At 38.3% G+C, this 20,661-nt stretch overlaps 2 protein-coding genes and 1 long non-coding RNA gene across 4 annotated transcripts in view; 1 reads left to right on the plus strand and 2 right to left on the minus strand.

The window, feature by feature from the left end:
- slc7a10a (solute carrier family 7 member 10a) overlaps positions 1-1,197 on the minus strand; it is a 33,102-nt gene extending 31,905 nt beyond the window's left edge. Inside the window, exon 1 of the mRNA XM_074660725.1 lies at positions 1,006-1,197. Within this exon, the coding sequence (XP_074516826.1) occupies positions 1,006-1,105 (100 nt within the window). The 5' untranslated portion in view covers positions 1,106-1,197. The remainder of the gene's footprint in view (positions 1-1,005) is intronic.
- A 3,347-nt stretch (positions 1,198-4,544) lies between these two features.
- On the minus strand, positions 4,545-20,134 carry LOC141783557 (uncharacterized). 2 transcript variants are annotated; one of them, XR_012597303.1, is made up of 4 exons: positions 19,996-20,134; positions 8,651-8,720; positions 6,790-7,012; positions 4,545-5,198 (listed from the first exon to the last, which is right to left on the minus strand). It is a non-coding gene; the product is annotated as an uncharacterized LOC141783557 (long non-coding RNA). The 2 variants fall into 2 exon arrangements; XR_012597302.1 differs by lacking the exon at positions 8,651-8,720 and having other exon boundaries at positions 19,996-20,132.
- rhpn2 (rhophilin, Rho GTPase binding protein 2) overlaps positions 20,007-20,661 on the plus strand; it is a 37,846-nt gene continuing 37,191 nt past the window's right edge. The window contains exon 1 of the mRNA XM_074660875.1: positions 20,007-20,147. Within this exon, the coding sequence (XP_074516976.1) occupies positions 20,082-20,147 (66 nt within the window). The 5' untranslated portion in view covers positions 20,007-20,081. The remainder of the gene's footprint in view (positions 20,148-20,661) is intronic.

Genomic DNA, 20,661 nt, shown 5'->3' on the forward strand with positions numbered 1-20,661 from the left:
ACAGCTTTTTCTGTGAAAGGAGCGAAGTCTCTGCAGGAACTCGCTACCTGATCACTTAAAATCTGCTGCAAACTTTACCACCTTTAAGAGAGCACCCAAATCCTGTTTAATTCAGCGACAAACCTGTACTCATGTCTAGTTTTTCATGTAATGTTTTTAAATGTGTGCTTTATTGTACTTATTTATTTTTCCTGTACCCTTTCCTGTTTTAATCTCTTATTTTCACAAAAAGCCCTTCTTGGGACAGGTGTTGCAAATTATAAGCATCCTCTATAAGCACTATGATACTGGCATCAGATAGCTGTTTTTAAATTGTCTATGTACATTTCATTGGTCCCTATTAAATAAACCATGAAGAAGAAGATTTTTCTAATGTAAATGTGCTGTGCTGCGGCACGTGTGCATGTAGTAGTAGTAGGCTATGAGCAGCTAATAATAGGATGATTGCATGGAGCAACATGAATGCCTTGCTTTAGCCTCTCCTACAGTAAAGGCTGCTCATAACCCTGCATGTCAGTGTTTCAGTGTTAATGCTCAGCTGCTCCACAGAACCATATGGAGGCTGTCTGCGCTTTGTCTGCACGCTCTTTCAAGTTCAACATGAGGAGATCCAGCCACGTAGGCAATGTCCATATTCAGATCATCCCGACTGATGCAACAGTTTCCACACAAAAACCTAAAAGTGGACCGAGGCATCAGAGGCGGACCACATTCGCGCGTAAAAAGCGACTCTTATCTGTGCGTATTTATGCGGTTTGTGCCAAAGTCAGACTGTTAAACCATCTATGAATGAAAAAATGTCATTCCTCTGCAGCAGTGTCCTTATACAGTAGATCTGGACCTGAACAAATACCTCTTCTGTCACGGTCTCCTATTGTGTGCCATGATATTTTAACTTTATCAGCAGTAAAGCAACAGCTGCACACATTACAATAGTTATCCTGCAACACGTTTCTGCCTGTGGCTGAATTCTCCATATCAAGACAAAAACTGTCACACACTCACCGATGATAATAGCGCAAGCGCTCAAAAGTCCAATTTCTTTTTTCAGAGTGACTCTGTCGGAGGAGTTTTTATCCTTCTTCTTTTTCTCTTTGTCCCCCATCTCCTCCTGCCTTGCTAAAGTCAGCTTCCTGCCCGCCTCGGTCCGGTCCAGATCCTGTAGACTGAACCCAGCTCCGCTCCTCGCGCTCCCTTATAAAATACTACTGATGAACGGATGAGGACATGCGCATGCGCACCACTCACCCACTGAGGTACCACAGGTAGACTGATGGAAAGGTGTGACTGGATTATGCAAACTGTCCAATTCAAATAAAATAAATGAATATGTATAGGCAATTTGATCACCCAAAATCTAATGCCTTAAAGGGCTATTTGTAACTTTCAGAAATGCTTGTGACTTAACAGCCACAGGTGTGGCTGTTAAGTCACAAGCATTTCTCAACGAAAGTCAGCGTCGGGTTCGCTCGCTCTAAATAGACATGAACGAGCATCGCTCAACACAGGCGACACACGTCAGCTAAAACCTGGCAGTAATGTTAGCTGACTTGACGAAGGGCTCTCCATGAACATGATTTAGATCTGATCCTAGTGTTGGCTTTTCCTGCTTCAGGAGGCTGAAGCAGCGGGGCTGAAGCAGGAAGAGAAACGTTATCGTCTCCCGACCACGGTCGGAGGGAGACACCAGCACCTGGTCGGAGATGATAACGTTTCTCGCTGTGGAGCTCCATCACTTCACAAGACACGGGAAACCTCTGTTGGTCTGGAGGAGCAAATATTTCTGCACAAACGTTCACTAATTTTCACTAGATATTCTCAGAACTCTCCTGCAGTGTGGAGTGTGCGCGCATGAACGTGAGGTGGAGCAAGAACGCGCGCGTTGTGTGAGTGAAGACAAGCAGGCAGCGGAGCAGTCTGAACAGCGTAGCCACACGCGGGCGCGCATATGCGAGCGCGCATGGGACACCGACCCGGTAGATTTATACGTGTAATAAGTTACACGTATAACTTTTACGTATAACAGTTTCCTGCTTCAGCCTCCTGAAGCAGGAAAAGTCCCTTTAAAAAAGACGGTCATTTATCGTGCCATCAATCATTGGAATAGCTGCCCTCTTTACACCCGTCAATCCTCTAACAAATCCTCATTCAAATACCATCTAAGAATACATTACTTAAGCAGCTGATCGATAGTCCAGTGTTGGTCATGTAGATGTGCAGATGGAGGTTGTTTATGACTAGAGTGAATTGAACTTTTGTGGACATAAACTTGACCTGTGTTGTTGTTAAAAGAGAAGAAGGACAGTGACTTTGCCCCTTCAGTTGGAAGATTATTTAACTGCTCTTACACTATGTCTGTGGAGAGCACACCTGTCTCCATTAGGCACAATTGTACATCTGGTGCAGAGCACAATATATGCAAATAACAGTTATGCAATGCAAAAAGTGAGTCCTGCTCTGACAGTAGGGCTTCTCAGAAGCAGAAAAAAATAGCTTATGCATGCTTATGTAATCAATCAATGGAATAGCTGCCCTCTTTACATCAGTCAATCCTCTAACAAATCCTCATTCAAATACCATCTAAGAATACATTACTTAAGCAGCTGATTGATAGTCCAGTGTTGGTCATGTATGGTTTTTCTTTTGTTCCTTTTCCCTGATGATGGGCCTTGAGGCTAACTGGTTGTGGAAGATGTGTATGAATGTGAAATTTATATATGTTTGGAAAATATGAATGTTATTTGTTTAACACAAATATGATGTTGTATATAGTATGTATGTGATAGATGTAATGTACTTGATTTCGGACCCCAGGAAGACTAGCTGGTGCCATTGGTATCAGCTAATGGGGATCCTTTTTAAATAAATAAATAAATACATTTACTCCTTGGAAATGGTTCAGTGTCAGCTGGACAGGTGAGTCTGTTGCTGTAATTTGAGCCTCGGGGCTCTTTCTTTAGAAGTGGAGGAGGGTCTACAGTATACACTACTAGATGCTCTTGATCTATTAACTATTTTTTCCCTTGTGGTTCTGTTGACTCACTGTATTTCTGAATAAGAAATACAGTAGGCTAAAGGCGTGACCACACATCTAACACCTTGACTTTGAGGTGGGAAACAGAGACGAGAAAATATTTACTTACCTGAAGTTTTATTAACAAGCCTATGTTTTACGCTACAGTAGGTGTCTCCATAGGACCACATTTGATAATGTGAAAACAATACCACCCGCACCCAGTCCTGCCATGTAATTAATTAATAAATAATCAAACTGTATAGGAAAACTGTCCACTTCAAATAAAACAAATGAATAAGTACAGGTAGGGCTGGGTGATATGGCTTATAAATAATATCTTGATATTTTTATTAAGTTTGACTAGTTATTCACACAATTAAAATATAAATTTTCTCTGAAATACAAATACAGTTAATACAAATGTATTATTTAATATTTATTCATTTTGTTCGTTATTTATTTATATATTTTTTATTTATTTAGGTAACACTTCATTTTATAGGTCCGCAAATTTCATGGTAATTAGCAAGTAAACTATTTGAAACATTTTTGGAATTACTGCCAAATTAGATTAGATTTTTTGACCTCTAGTCTCGTAAGTCAAGAGCCTGGAAGACGTTCAAATAGAAAGTAAAAAACGTAAAATAAAAACCTACAACGGCATCGTCAAGGTAACATGATATGTTGCTGCAAAGTGCTGTCCCGTTCAAATGTATACCATTTCAAGCCCTTGCAGCCTCTCACACTCCAGGTGACATCAGTCAAGTCCCTGAGGGTTCAAGGCATAAGGCCTTATTAGGAGGGACATTGGGATTGGGCCTAAATCAGAAAAGATATATTCCTACACAGCCCTGTCTCCTAAAAATTGCATTCCCAAACAGCAATACTGCATTGTCAATTACGTTTTGAGGGAAACAAATTTAGTTTTTGACTTATCATAAGGATATTCTGCGTAAGTCTGCGTAGGGAGGAAGTCGAGGTGGATGGATGGGCCAAACAAACACAGGACTTTCACCCAGGAGGCCGCTGTTCCGAGTTGAGAGTTATGAGTCTGTTAAGAATATCGATAAGGAACCGAACCGATTAGGAGTATCGATAAGAGAAGTAGGCTAGTACCGATAAAATTTGAACGACACCCATCTCTACTTGTGTTATGAATAAAAAAGTTATGTTATTTTGTTAATGCCAATCGTTCTGTACCTCTGACCTTGAATAAAAAATCTGATGCGGACCTTTGAATAATAAGTTTGAGAACTCCTGATTTAGATGGTACATTAAAAGTTATTCATCAACCATTTCTTTTAATTTTGCTTAATGATAGTGTTTTTTTTAAACTCATGAAATCCAGTACTGTATTAAAGTATCCACCTACAATTATCATACCTTTGGCATTATTTGCAATTATGTTTGCAATATCTCTAAAGAAAGAAGGATCGTCTTCTGGTGGAGCATGAATAAATAAGAAATATAAATAAATGGAACAATAATTTGTGAAATAATTCAAACTCAATCTTATTTAATCTTTCTGATTTTCATAATAAAACTGGATTGTTGTTGATTTAAATACATACAGGTAGGGTGTTTATGCATAAGCTACTTTTAACAGGAGTAGCCCGTAGACACCAGAGCACTCAGCAACTAGAGCTGTCACATTTTATTGTGAAAGGCAGGACAGTGACATAAATAAGATTTTGGAATAACTGGTGCCTCCCTAAGATTTAATTACAGGTTTTATCAACAACTCACAATGCCAAATCCTTTCTAATCTTGGAGCGAGTCATTTCTTTGAATGTAGTGTCAAACCTGTTTGACTTCTCCTCATGTGGAACAAATGAAAAAAGACACATTTGAATACAGACTATGTTTATCAGAAGTCCTATTATTAATTTGAATACACACTACATTTATTAGAAGTCCTATTATTAATCTAAGTGTTGTAGTTATCAGTGTAGAATGGACTTGTTTGGTTATGATTCGGTTTCTTTAATAAAATTGGTTAACCATCCCTGGTGTGTTTGTACAACTGGAGCACTATCAGTGTTGTTTTTGTAGTATGTCATCATAAAGCAACTCTATATTTATACAATAAATACAACAATAATTTGCTGACACTGGCTCAAGTCTTTACAGAAAATGTGGAAGCTTCTCTCAGAAATGTCCGCTCTCCTGTTCTGTATCATACCTGAAAAACACATCAAATTTGACAAATAAAACTTTAAGTTATTGCTATGTACCACTGAAACACATTCTATCTTCACAATTATCTAACATAAAATTAAAATAAAATAAAAAGGGACAGTAATAAATAAACTAGAAAAATATCACAAGAAATTTTGACAGTGTGCCATGTCATTGTCACGACAGGTATCAAGGCATTGTTAATATCATTAGTAAGACCTGTTCTGAGCTACCTGCTCTTATAATACATCCATGATTTTATTTTGAAAAAAAAAACATTCTTGGGGTTTTATTTTGAAACACTGTCCATCCCCTAGTTTCATGTTCACATACAGGGAGAGTTGGGGGCTTTTATTTTGAAAAACAAGCCTCACACCTGTGTCTACCCTGCTGTGACAAGTCTGCATAGAAAACGGTAAATTAATTGTTCACAGTTTAAAAATGACTGCAGGGTAAATGAAAGACAGTTTTTTTTGTGTCTTGTCAAAGTTTAAATGTGGTGAAGTCATTTATGAACCATGACCTGGAGTTATACTCTTTTCCCAATCAAATTTGGATGGTAGTGTTGTGTTTTTGGATTTACCAGCACATGACTCTTGCTTTGTGTGCAGCCTGGGGGTGGTCGTCTGGTCTCCTCCTCAGAAGGACCTTTGTAAAACTTCACACTCATACCAATTAGCTAAATAGGGGATATATGTGCCAGAGGGACAGAGAGAGGGAAGCATTACCCCAGAATGATTAATTATTTCCCCTGCAGTGTATTTGTTGTCAATGATGACTTCCTGGTTTTCAATAAAGCCCCGTTTTTTTATTTTATTTGTCAGAGCACATGGTGGGAGGTTTGTTAAGAGTGTTTTTTACATCCCCCGATTGGCCCAGAAGTACATCCTGGCCGCTTTTCAAATCGTAATTATTAAACATGTTCAATATTTACAATCGGATATCCTGTTGTGTGTGGGAAACCACCCTGAGGACAGCCGATGACGCAGTCAAGTAGGAAAGAACGACAGTCAATTGAGAACCAAGCTGACTGAAGATGGAAGGACAACCACCGCAGTCATGGCGCAGCTAATGCATGAGCTAATGCAAAAAGCAAAGAATAAAGTAGTAGTAAGATGGACCTCAGAAATGGAGGATCCACTTGTTGTTTTGTGGCAACAACACACTTGTTTGTTTAACATGTCTGCATGACTTCATCCATTATTTTAATTTTTTCTTCGTGAATTTTCAGTAAGCTACAAAGTAGTGCAAAAACTAACATCACTAACATCACACTTCCTGCCCCTCGTCGTCTGCAATGTTTGTTCATGTTTGATCGCGAGAGATTTTGCGAGATTTCTGTTAGGCAGTAAAAAAAAAACATAAAATAAAACCCCACGATTAGCATCGTCAAGGTAACGTGATATATTGCTGCAAATTGCTGTCCCATTCATATGTACACCATTACAAGCCCTTGCAGCCTCTCACACTCAACCATTTACTAAGTGACGTCAGTCAAGTCCCTGAGGGTTCAGGGCTTAAGGCCTTAGCTAAAGTCAAACTAGGTATTGTTAATTCATGGTGTTTGCTTTCAGGTGTTTTCCTTGTGTTCTAACCTGTTTTTCCTGTGCCCCAGGATCAGCTGCGTCTGCTTTCCACGCTTCCCCTCATTATCTTCTCACGCCAGCCTCATCTCCGCCATCTCCATCCCTCCCCGCGGACCCTGGATTCCCATTCATCATCAGTTCCTTATCCTCATCCTTTGTGGTAATAAGACACTCTTTTACACCTCCATTCAGTCTGTGTCCTGCACTTGGCATCAACTTGTGCTCACAACACCTTAGCAAAACACCAAACAAAACTATTAGCGTACTGACTAAACATCAAAACATCCAAAATGCTGTCTTTTAACTATCTAAATCACTCGTGGCCAAAGCATGTAGAGTCACAAGACTCCCTTGCCAAATGTAGTATTTTCTTTCTGCATTCGTAACTAGCAAAAACAAGCTTCGACCTTTTTTTTTGCCATCGGCTAGGTGTTCTGGTGAATGTGGCTTGCATTTGATTGCCTAAAACAATTACATTTTTAAAGACCTTATGTGTAAGATTTGAAAATGCCTGGAGGTAACAAGCCACCGTATTGTTTCCGGTTTGAAAGCTGGGAGCAGCAGCCCACAAGGGAACGTGTTCGTCCAATCAGGTACCTAGTGCCTTGTGTCTAGTGACAGCCCATCAAGCGTCCAATGCTGGGAAGCGAGGCAATCCCTCACGATAAAAAACGCCCCTGTGTACATGCACCATTACTATGGTGACACCTATCAAAAAAGAAAATGTGGTGGACAGCACAATCTTCCCAGGGACTGTCCTATTTTTCTTCAAAAATATGCCATTCAAATTATTGAATTATATACTGTACATATTCAACATGAAGGGGCTTTAATGAAATCAGATCTTTTCTATTAACTATTAAGAAAAAAATCTGATGGACATTTTGAGCTTATGGTCAATTTTAAGGCAACCGTAACAATGGCTTTGGTGATCCTCTGACTTTTCATGTAGCTCCACCAGCAGGACGTGTTCACTTATCTAGTGAAATACCTGATTGATTGGCACAAAATTTGGTACAGACAGTCATGGTTCCCAGATGACATATCATATCATATGACTTTGGTGACCCCTGACTTTTCGTCTAGCGCAGGGCTGCCCAAAGTGGGGCCCGCAGGCCAAAGTTGGCCCACCATCAGGTTCGATTTGGCCTGCCAGATGTTAGCAAATTTTTTTATTTTTTATTAAAAGGCCTGATCCTGACCAACTTTACTGTCTTTCGGAGGCTGTAGCAGGCAGTTTTAGAATCCATTGGTACCAACCATGTCAATCTAGCTTGTCGGGGAGGAGGCTAAATAACGCACCAAAGTTTGGTGAGGAAAAACTGGCATGGCCATTTTCACAATGAGTCCCTTGACCTCTGACCTCAAGATATGTGGATGAAAATGGGTTCTCTGGGTACCCACGAGTCTCCCCTTTACAGACATGCCCACTTTATGATAATCACATGCAGTTTGGTGCAACAGTCTAGGAAATGCATAAATTTGGTATGATTGGAAATGAGCCCAATTGTATTCAACAGGTGTCTCTTTATGGGATAACCATGTTAAAGCTGAAAGAATATTCAATTTGGGGAACTTGGGATACTAGTACCATTTTTCATCTCAACAATACAAGACAGTAGATGTTTAATTTTGGCCCGTGGCCCACCATTGAGTTCCAGTTTTGGCCAAACTCCAAGGGAAAAAGTTTGGGCACCCCCGCTCTAGCGACACCATGAGGTTCACATTTTTGGCTTTGAGTGGAATGTATCAATCGCTAATGGATGGATTGCCACGAAATTTGGTACACATATTCATGTTCCCGACGGAATTAGCTTTCCATCAAGTCAACACTTAAATTTGTCCAATATTTTGGTTTGTGACCAAATACCTGCAAGGCACAGCTACTCATACGCGAGGGATCCTACATTGTTGAGCTTCCTTTAAGCTTGTGTCTACAGCTTTAAAACAGAAAAGAATAACAAACGTAAAAACAAAAAACAACACACCACTTCATCTACAGTTTAAGGAGTTAAGCTGTTAAGTTGCGGCAGGCGAATGCTAACGAATGCACAATTAACTTGGAGTGCGGCCTCTCTCTCCAAAAGGAGGCCCCAACAAAGAGAGGAGATGTTTTGTTGGCGACAGGAAGGCAAGCTGAAACACTGGCTTCAGTGTGATGGCGGGAGGGGATGATGAAGAGGAGGAGATGGAGGGGGAAATAGCCAAAATACTGTGGTGGCATTAGGGGAGGAGTTGTGCTGTAAACAAATACATCACATCATCCCAGTACAGCGGCAGGAGGAGGAAGAGGAGTATAGAGGGAGGAGAATGGAGGAGGAGGAGCTGGAGGACAGGGAGAACTGAAGGAAGAGGAGTAGAGGGCTTAAGTGGAGAATAACGGAAGCGAAGGAGGGTCGGAGTTGAAGTGGAAGATGAACCAAAGGACTTGTGTGGTGATAAAAAGCTTCCTCCGGCCTCCTAACATTTAAAGACTCATCGAAATGCAGCCAAGAAATTATCTTTTGTCTAAATTTGAAAGACACGCTTGGTGGTTTGGTATTTACTGTAATCTCAGGAATTATAGAGCTTTTAGGGGTTTATACTAGTAAACTTTGTCTGTGAAAAAGTAAAAGAGGTGCTGGCTCACAGGTAGACATTAGGGGAAGGAGATAAAGGAGACTACGTGTGGAAATAATGATGCATATATTTTTTTTTTAAATGGATTGGAGTTACGAGTGTCAGATCCTCCTCTCTTTCCTGTTTGAATCATCAAATATTGACTGTGAATTTGTTCTTGTATAAACAAGTAGAGACATTCAAGATATGTTTCATATTTTGGTTGAGGCGGCCTTTTTCTTTTCCTACAAACAATGCTGCACATGTCACACTAAGATGTTCCCAAGATATATTAAATAAACCCATAGAAAGCAACACAGAGCATTAAGCATCAACCAACAAAGCACATGTAAATAACTGATGCTTCCGCTTTAGGTGTGCCAGTAAACCATGCTAGAGAACCAGCATGCACCATTTGACAGCATGTTGCTTTTGAGTCATGTGAACATTTATTCTGTTTATGATACAGGGAACCACATGTAGCTGCTGCAGCCACAACACACCTGAGTGTGAAAGGATCAAACTACTTTATTCAACAATGCCGTCAGTTTTGACAAGAATGAAAAGATGTTTGTTCATTACTTAGTGGGATTGTCAGGATCGTAGATAACAACAGGTTTGCAAACTGAGTTTGTCTTCAGGTTTATTTACTGTTGCTTATGATGTCAAGAGAAAGTCTCTATAGTGGAGTAGATCTTGTTTGTATGAAAACACCATGTTTTCAGCCGTGCTATCGGCATGGCTCAAGGGATGGCAATGTCTGACGGTCCACCACTTTGGTCCAGACGGAAATACCTCAACCATTTGATGGATTGTCTTGGAATTTTTTTACAGACATTCATTGTCTAAAGAGGATGATTGACTTTGATGACCATCATGACAAAATTTCATGTTTGGCTGTTGTGAGTGAAACCGTTGGATGAAAAGGGCTGCATGGTGCCGCCTCACAACAAGCAGCTCGCAGGTTCAATTCCAGCTTGGGGCCCTTCTGTGTGGAGTTTGCATGTTCTCCCAATGCGTGGGTTTTCTCCGGGTTCTCCGGTTTCCTCTCACAGTCCAAGTTAGAGTGGATGTGTGGTGACCTGTCCAGGGTGTACCTTCGCCCAGTGTAAGCTGGGTGGATTGCAATGAGATTTGGTACAAACATTCAAGCCCACGCATTAGCATCGGATCAGGAAAAATGAGGCAGCAAGCAGAAAGTGATTTAGAAAGTGAGAGACTGAGTTTAATTAAGGAAGGTAAATTGTAGGTAATGTGGTGTAGGAAGGTTCATTTTTATACTGTTCTACTGTAGTATGACCTAATCACATGATGTACTGAGGTGCTACTGTAGACATACTGATTAGTACGTAGCACATTTCAGACATGGAAATGGCGAGAAAGAGAAAAACGACAAATGAAACAATGATGGAACGGGATATGTGGTTGGAAGGAAGGGAAAGCAGGTTGAATGTGGGATGGAGACTAGAGACAAGGAAAGGACGAAGCAAGGAGAAAGGAAAGGAGGGACGGAGACAGGTAGATAGGGAGTGGTGGAGGGAAACAAAAGAGGAGGAATGAGGAAAGAGGGACCACAAGAGAAAGGAAGGAGAAGAGGCCATGAACCTGACACCATTTTGCAGCCAAGGATAAACTATCACTCTCTCTCTCTCATTCTCTCTTTCATCCCACCCTTGATCTATTCTTACTGTAGAGCTTCTGGAGTGGCTGCTCAAATGGTTTGCCATACTGCCCGTACCACACATCATTTGTTAACAGGGAACCCAGAGTTCTTGCGGTTGGGGAGCAGAGCTGCATAGCAACCCCACAGCACTTCCTGTTGGGCCGGGGGTTGAACGCCGGTGCCCGTTGTTCACTGCAGTGCCCCCTCTGCCTTTAGAAAAGCAGCCGGGAGGCAGTTCGCTTACAATCGGCTTTGTGCTTCGTTGTGAGGAGAAGAGAAATGAGCGGAAAGGCAAAACACCCTCAGTTCACTGCACTCTTTAACAGGCAGGGACCTCTATATGGTTTAACTAATATGGGTCTCTGAGGGCCGACGGGAAGATTTTTGGAATGACGGTGATGATAGCTGAGTGTTGCGATCAGTATACATTACCTTTAATTTGGTCTGTTTGCATGAACAAAACATTTAAAATATTCATATCAACCAAAAGCAATGTGAAAGGACATTGCTTCTGGTTGATATGAATATTTTAAATGTGTTGTACAGGGTTTTCTTTTTTTCCCAGAAGAAAACATTCTAAATCGCTCATGATAGCGTTGGTGAAGAGTGTGGACTGCCCATTTTCAGTAGCAAAACACTGTGTTGTAAATAGAAAACGCCCTCACCAGCATGCCGAGTTCTGTGATTATAGACGAAACGTTTAAAGTGGTTTTACAGCCATGACCAACAACAAGGCATGCTGGGTTAACTCACATAAGCAGCTTAAGTCAGTTCAGGCGTCTACTTGACGTGCCCTCTTGACATTACGTATCAATAGGAGCTTGGATTATTGTTCCTGCTTCCATGGTTCCATGCGAGTGCATACGCTCTCAAAACTTTAGAGTAGACTGACTCACATTGAACAGAACAAGTTAATCAAAGTGCAAGAAATCATGAAACACCAGGTGATAGTTTGAGGCAGGGCAATAGGCAAACTTGTGCAAAAAGCACAACTATATACTTTGTCTAAGAACCAAGTATGTGCACACTGCAGCTATTAAAGCTAATGCCACATGTACCACATGACCACTGACTATTTGTATAACAATTTAGCCACAAATTCACAAACTGACCATACATGGTCCAGACATATACTCGGTTTTGACGGAGTCTTGTTTTCCCTATACAAGATAGTGTGGAGTTCACTTTAAAATGCATCTCCTATTGTCACCAATGTATTTACCAAAAATAAATTAAGAACAACAAAACAGTAACATCAGGTCTTTTTCACAGCAGACAATAGCAGGACAGTAAGCCTTTTAGTGCATGTTCGTGCATGTGAGTGTGCCCCACTGGCTAGCTCACGGCCGCCGCTCTGCACTGCTTTCATACGGCGGTTACAGCTGATAAGTGTAGCGTTCCCCCCCAGGTTAGCACTGTTAGCTCTGTCAGCACTGTTGCCGTTGTTTGCACTGTTAGCGCCAGTAACTGCGAGCTATTGGCTCAGCCGTCGCCATGTTGAGAGCCGTGTGGAGGCAATAGAAATGCTCCCAATCTGGCATTCAGCACCTTTTAATAAGGCGTCACTCCATTTAGGTGTGCATGTTCCAGAGCCCTGGTGTTGGGCATGCTGGCTCAGTGGCATAGCTCACTGGGACACTTAAAAGGAACCCTCGTGGGGTTTTTGTATAAACATACACAAAAACAGCATCTACTCCCTCATAACACATTGGCAAGGTCAATTTTTTAAAATATTTTGTAACCTGTATTGTAGCCTGTCGATCAGTGGAATAGTGCAAAATGAGGGATGTGATATAGTCTGCATTCACTACACTTACAATACACATACAGTACATGGATGTCCTTTACATGTAGTGCATGAGATATAAACAACACAGAGATCTGCTTATCAGAGCTTTGGCCTAATAATGGTTATAACCCCTTTAAATAAACTTGAACTTGAACGGAGCCATCATTATTAGTGACACATGCTTTTCCTGCTAAGACAAGTCAGATGTCTGCCATGACAAAGGCCTACTGGTGACAAGGGAAGGAATAGACTTTTCTCAGACAGACTTGGCAAACATTGAAACCCATCAAATCTAGAGATCTAAAGGCTTTATTTCATTTAGGTGCGGCACCTCTGGTATTGTTCGTGGCTTAAATGGAATTGGGCCATCACCAATGTTATCAGTTACTCCTATTTTTTTTTCTTGTAATGACAAGTCAAGATGTCAAGATGTCTGTGGTGAAAAGGTATTTGAAACACGTTTAACTCATATTTCTTTGGTCTTCTAGAAGTGTGGAAATGTGATTTGGAGTATAGGGATGACCTGAAATGCAGCACCTCATTCAACACAACAGATTTGTGTCAGCCTATCAAACAAATTACTAAATGTTACAGTATAGTAACCCCCCAAAGGCTGAGGACACTAGCTGCTGAACCATAATTTGCACTTTATGATGATGATCCACTTATTTATTGTTCTGTGACTGAATGTTTTAATGTTTGTTTTTCACTGCAAAGAGCTGCTAAACTGTTTTTCGTTGTTTTCAATGACAATGACAATAAAGTATCTATCTATCTATCTATCTATCTATCTATAGTGGAATTATGTAAAATTATTTGAAGAAAACAAACTGAAAACTAAAGGAGGAAAGCAGATCATCTAGTGATGCAATAGGGTAGAATATTGACTAATGGACAGTGTCAATGCTTAAATATTAACCTCTACCTCCACCTAGTGGTCGATATTGTTTAGTACAACAACAGTCATCTAAAACATCCTTACATGTCAGAAACTGGAACCAGCAAATATTTATCATTTTTCCCTGATTACCTATTATAGTATTATAGTACATATAGTAATTGTATCAGAACTACTTCACAGCATAAGAAGAACAAAACTAGACTATCATGAATCACGAACATGGCCAGTAAAATTATTCGGAAAGAGCAAAAACAACTGGGTTGTATAAATATTAAACACAGGCAAAACATAAAAGCCAGACAAATTGTGTCTGATCCCGTTCATCCTCTTTTTAAAGAATTTATGAAACTGCCTTCTGGAAGACACTAAAGATCCGCTGCAGCAACCAAGAACATTTACAAAAAGTCTTTCATACCAAATGCAATAACTTTTGCAAAATTACACATTTTACACATTTGTGGACAATAAAGATTTAAACACTACTAATTATTATTTTTCTACGTGGCGTTTTTTTTTTTTTTTTTTTTACATTTAATTAAATGATTAATTAATTAATTAATGTTTTAAGGTTTCTATCTTACTACCATGATTATTATTATATTATTGTAGCTTATTACCTTTAATTTTGACCAATTAATAAATTATTTATTTCATTATTTTTATTTTTTCTGTAACTTCACCTCTCAGGGTGGGAGGAAGGCTGGACCTGTTTCTGTGTGGGAGTGGGAAGCAATGTGTATACTGTATATGTATATACATATTAAATGTTAAATTTAAGATATAATGTCTTGTATTATGGCACCGGTGTTATGTTTGAAAAAAAGAAAAAAGAAAAGATTATTATTAATTAAAAATTACACTCTCTTTACATGGCTTCATATTGTCCTAATCACAGATACAGAAGCTCCTGTACTCTTTATTTTTGTGTAACCAAAGTCCAGAGCTCTGTGATGACGTCAGAAGTAGGTGGTGATACCTGCAATTATACTTTGTCACTTCATGTACAATTTTCCATTCCATCAGGTCAGTGTCATTTTGATTCGTCAAACAACAAATCTTGTGTTGATGGTCTCTATCTCTGACCATGAACAAGAACTGTTAATGTGCTGACGAAACCTGCTCTTCTTGCTTGTTCTAACCCAAAAAACAACAACAACATAAAACTGGCTGAAACTGAAGGACCCACTTGACATAACCAGCCTGACCGGTTTGTACAGGGTGGTGACATCATTCTAGCTCAGGGAAGGTTTAACACCTGAATAGAGTGAATGGTCAGTTACAACTTCAACTCCAATCTTATCTTCTTCTGTCAAACAGGAGTATGCTGTAAGCCGGTAATTGTACAAATGTGAATGTCTTTATTGACCTCTAAAACATTAGTTCCCATTCACCTCTGTGGTTTGGTCTTACTGTATAGTATATGGACAAACTGACATGAGTTTTTAATGAACTGCAACTTGTAAAATCATTTAAATACGACTGACTTTGCATTTTGAACTATGATTCTTCACAAAAGACCAAGTGAAAAGGCCTCAGAAGACATGTTGTATGCAGCTTTTAATGTGTTCTAACATTCATGAGTCAAATGGGAAACCAAACTATTCAGCCACACACAGATGTTTAATGAGGCTGGAAAAAAAAAACGTCTCCTTTGTATCAGCCTTCGTCTGGCTTTCAGTGCAGAAATGTCCCAGACAAAGACAGCCTTGGCCTAGTTTACAGCCACAGCAGCAGCAGCACCCTCATTCCCCTGGCTTCACCTCTGTGTAGCTGTTATCAATAATCCTCTCCTGACATTAATAACTACCACTTAACCTGCTTTCTAACCGGCAAAACCAGCTACGCACATGCACCTCAAACACAAACAAACTGAGGAGAGGCTTTACAGGCACAACACCAGATCTAGCGTAGCAAATCTAACACTGTAGCCAGATGAGTTAAAGTTATTTTAATTACTCAGGTGACCATGACTGGGATAGAGGGCTACAGGAATGAGTCCTAAAACCCGGAAATGAGTTAGCATTTTAGCACTTTTGGTTCCCTCGTCAATGAGTTTTTAGTTAAATGCCTGAAATAAGGTCTGTGGTTAACAAATGTTGAAGAGATTTTAATGTTTTGTTCTACAACATAAAATACATCAATAAATAACCCACTCATGAATTTTGAAGCCTTTGTGTGTCTTAAAAAAGGTGGTTGCTAACAAGTGGCTAAATGAGAAAACTAAATGTCATCACACCGCCTTTACAGCCTTGTTGTGTATACTCGCACTCATGCGACCATGCAGCCTAACGTCAGCTTTTTACTTCTGGTGATTGCATTTACACTTTAAAAATCATAAAAGTGGTGTTCATTTGTGGAGATTATCTTGCTGAGCAAAACATATAAGTATCATAAACGTGTGTTTGCCACAGAGCTTATTTTCTGCAATAATGCAAAACCCAATGGAAAAATGTCATTGGCTTTTTGTCAAGGGAACCAGGGCGATGCTAACTTCCTGGTTGGCCTACAAAAACACGTCAGCCCTGGAGCACTCTGTAAGCTTCCTCATAGCATTAAAAAGGCTCCAAACCCTGTCACGTTTAAGGATGTAAGTTTCTTTTTAAAATGAATTGTCAAATAAACAAAACGAAAGAAAGCTAAACACACTACAGCATAATACACTATTGAGGTACCTTTGACAAAAATGAAAGTTAGCTTGGGGGTAAAGTTCAGTTCACCCAGGCAAACAATTAATCAGAGGTGTCGCAGGCCTACATTTTTATTACTTTTTATAATGTTTGTATCGATCTGTCTGTTTATGTCAGTACCTTTCAGACTATCTGTCTTTCTACCCACATGTAGGAGATGTGCATATCCTTGTCAGTATATGTGTCTGCAGCGGAAAAACACTCAATACTGAACAGTGCTGTTATAATTCATTCATTTCATTGTGGATTTAATTTATTTATATAACACATGCATTATTTTCATGTATGTCTTTACCTCATGACAATGCTAAACATTTGCAATTTGTTTCATACCACTCATGTATACAACTCCAAGTGATATATTCTTGAAAGATATGATATTAAATTACATATTAAAAGTCATGCTCTTCAACAAATCAAATACTGCAATGTCAGCCTCAGACAATAAAACTGTTGTTTTCCACCAAGGCATTATTAGTATTACGATTGTTGTTATCATCCATGTGAAAATCACTGATGTGATGACATGTGATAAGCACCATCTTGTTGTTCACTCCAGTTCAACAACCTGTTTAATTTGAAGTCAGATGATCGTGCCCTATACTTAAAGACATGCAGTATAAAGTAGGGCTATAGGTTCTTATTTATGTCAGAGTGCAGGAAGATGAAAAACAGGTTTGATTTTTTTTAAACCTACTTGCACCTATACGGCACATTACTTTGGCACAGAGGTCAACATGTGACTTTGGTTTGCCATACTATTTAGGTTATTATTATTTTTTATAGCTTTAGATAAACAACATAATTATTATTCTGTAGCGTAGTGACGCCAAGGGGGTGTGACAAAGCCTCAATATGTGTCGAGTTGGGATGAGATTGTGTTGGATTTTTCTGTTTCACTTTTGCTTTTCTTGTTTTTGTCTTTCAAAATTAGCATTTGGTAACAACAGTCAGTATCAAATGTAAATAGACCTACAGCTTTTAACAAAACATTGGCCTTTGACCAAGCTATTTTAGCACAACAGTGATTTACTTTATTAGGGCGAGCCAGCGCAACAGATGGTGCAACTTTAGCACCTGTAAGCCAGACTTAAATCAATATCGAAAGTAAAGAAACTAAAAAAAAACAACTAAAATACTATCAAGAGTACTGGCAGGAGTAGTTTAAGACAGCATTCGTGTGTGGCATTTTTTAATTTCTATAGGTACTTTGAGCAAATGACAGATGTGCCAGTTAAATAATAATAATATTACGACTTTTTTTTCTTGAAATAGTGACTGATCTCTCCTCCATTATCTCACAAAGAGTCTCCTGAACATGAACTCATATATCCTGTGACTTCCCTGCACTATGGACTATTTCCTATGACCTCCTATATATGTTTTTTGATCTGAGCTGTACCAGTGTTTGTTTGTTTGTTTGTTGTTGTTCCTTTTTTTATTATTCTTATTGTTGTGTTTGTGAAAATAAGAAAACCTAATAAACATATTATAAAAAAAAGAAATAGTGACTTTATTCTCATTAAATTACGACTTTTTTCTCGTAATATTATGACTTTATTCTAGAAATCTCAGATTTTTTCCCCTCAAAGTGGCACTAATACGTTGTCGTAATAAATACATATGTTTAAAAATAAAAATAAATAAATAAATACATTTGAAAATGATTATATTATATATTATATATATTATAAATGTCTTAAATCCACAATAAAAATATTTAATCATGATAACAGCAATGTTCAGTGTTGAGCAAGTTTTTTTTAAATCACGGTATTATAAATTGTATATTATAAATAATAATTTGCGCATATAAGAAAAGATAACAAATAGTCAATATGATTAAGTTAAATATGTAAGTAATGAATTGGTATTGTGATTAAGTTATAAGTAATGAAATGGTATTTTGGATTGATAACAAATTTATATTTTGATAAGGATAATTATATCAGTAATTAATTTATATTTCTGTATTACACAGATTAAAGGTAATAATTATAGTTAGAATAATTATAAATAATAATAGTTATAGTTTGACAAATTTAGGAAAATTTAATCAGAGTATATGTATGGCTCAATAAGGAAGCTGGTTAATAATTAATTGACTTATGGAGAAGGGGTGGGATTAAATAAGTTTATACTTCTTCTTGATATGTAAATCAAGACATCAAGTGTTTGACAATTTATTTTTATTATGCTTTTCATTGTATGTAAATACTACTTGTTTCTGACTGTCCACTTGTTTGTATGATCATTATTTTTCTTTTTCTTTTTTTAATTATATTTTTATTGACACTTTGCAACAAACATACATAACATAATTTACAGATCCTGTATACATACACCACCCAACCATGTCTGTCTAAAGTGCCGTATTTTAAGATTTGTTATACACATAAAAACAAACATTGAAAACAACAGTATGAACAAATAGGGAGTGATCTTTTCATTATCATACAATAATAGATTTGTAAAAAATAAAATCTTTTAAAAAAGATTTTATTTTTTACTGGATCAACTATGTAACACGTGTTACATAGTTGATCCAGTTGTTCCAGCGTGACACAAATAATTCCAGTTTATGGTTAACATATGCTGTTATCCTCTCCATTTTATAAATGTCCATTGTAATATCCATCCATGTATTCAGAGTTGGGCTCTCCTGTGATAACCGATTCCTCGTCAGAGCCTTTTTACCAGCCACCAGCAATATATTTAACAAATATTTGTCTCTTTTCAACCATTCTTGAGGCATAAGTCCAAAAAATAAAGTCTTGCACTCCATGGGAACATGACATCTGAAAATATCTTGTAATTACAAGATATTTCATGCCTTAAGGTATCATGAATCTCTCTCCAATAATCTTGAATGACAGGACAATCCCAGAAAACATGATAATGATGTGCATTTTGATTTCCACAATTTCTCCAGCAAGCTGGGGAGTTACCATAATAGTGGGACTTCCGAGAGGGTGTAATAAAATACCTTATCAGGCTTTTCCAACTAAATTCCCTCCAATTTTGCGAGCTGGAACATTTCCATAGATATCATCTCTGCTTCCTTCTCCCATTTGTTTGAAAATACAACATTGAGTGTATTTTAAGATTTAACAGCCCTTTATACATACATGAAATTATTCTAACAGTATTTGAATTGTATGCTTTTTTTTTATATTTCTATCAAACCCAACCTAGGCTGTGTTAAATTGTTCACCTTTTTCTTTGTTTTTTTATATATGTTTTAAATTTTTATTCTACATTTTTTCTAAATAAATTTTGAAATTAAATTAAATGAGGGTAAAATTTATATTAAACGTATATCAGTAAAGTGGTAGCTTGTTAGTCATGTCATAGCGTCACGTAGCCTACTATATAACGTCGGTGTAACGTACATAACCTGAATGCAACAGGTGTTGTCCGGTGAGTTTGTTGGTCACTGAACGCACCACCCAGTCTTTCCCCTTTAGGGCGGACCTTCTGGTTTCTGGCTGGAAAAGTCCCGGATGAGAGGAGAGAGAGAGCAGACACTAACTACTGTTGGAGGAGAGAAGAGAAAGAAGAGAGGAGGATAACTCACCTGTTGAACAGCAGCAGCGCTTTGGTTTTAAACACAGTTTTTAATATATAATTCACTTGTTTTTTCAATCTCTGAGAGTCTTCAGGATGACGGACACTCTTTTACCAAACGGCATCAAAGACAGCGGAGGAGACGGCAGTTACTTCAGAAAGGTGAGTTTAGTGTCTCCGTCACTAACAGAATATATCTACGTCATGATTACGTTGAGATTTTTAACGGTTGAGAACTTTAGCTAACTGTTGGTTTACTGTCTCTGACAAGTTTACGGCTTGACTTTATTTCTTTATTTATATATTTTCAGTGACAATTCATTGCTAGCATATAAAAGTAATTTAATGGAGCCCTCTTCACCATTAAACTTATAATTGTAGGCTAATCTTTACCGTCGTTATGATATATAATTTAGCCTAGCATACCCATGTTCACAGTTTCAAACTAACGTTACGTTAACTGACGTTACGTTAACTGACGTTGACGTTACCTTAACTGACGTTACCTCAACTGACGTTACCTCAACTGACGTTACCTTAACTGACGTTACGTTACCTTAATTGACGTGGGAAAATAGATGTATTAGCCTAAAACTAGGCTGCGTTAACTGACGTTACGTTAACCGACTTAACTTGCCAATATATTAGCCTATAATAAATCATGAAATAAATATAA

Source organism: Sebastes fasciatus, chromosome 2, assembly GCF_043250625.1.
Source record: "Sebastes fasciatus isolate fSebFas1 chromosome 2, fSebFas1.pri, whole genome shotgun sequence".
NCBI classification, from domain to species: domain Eukaryota; kingdom Metazoa; phylum Chordata; class Actinopteri; order Perciformes; family Sebastidae; genus Sebastes; species Sebastes fasciatus.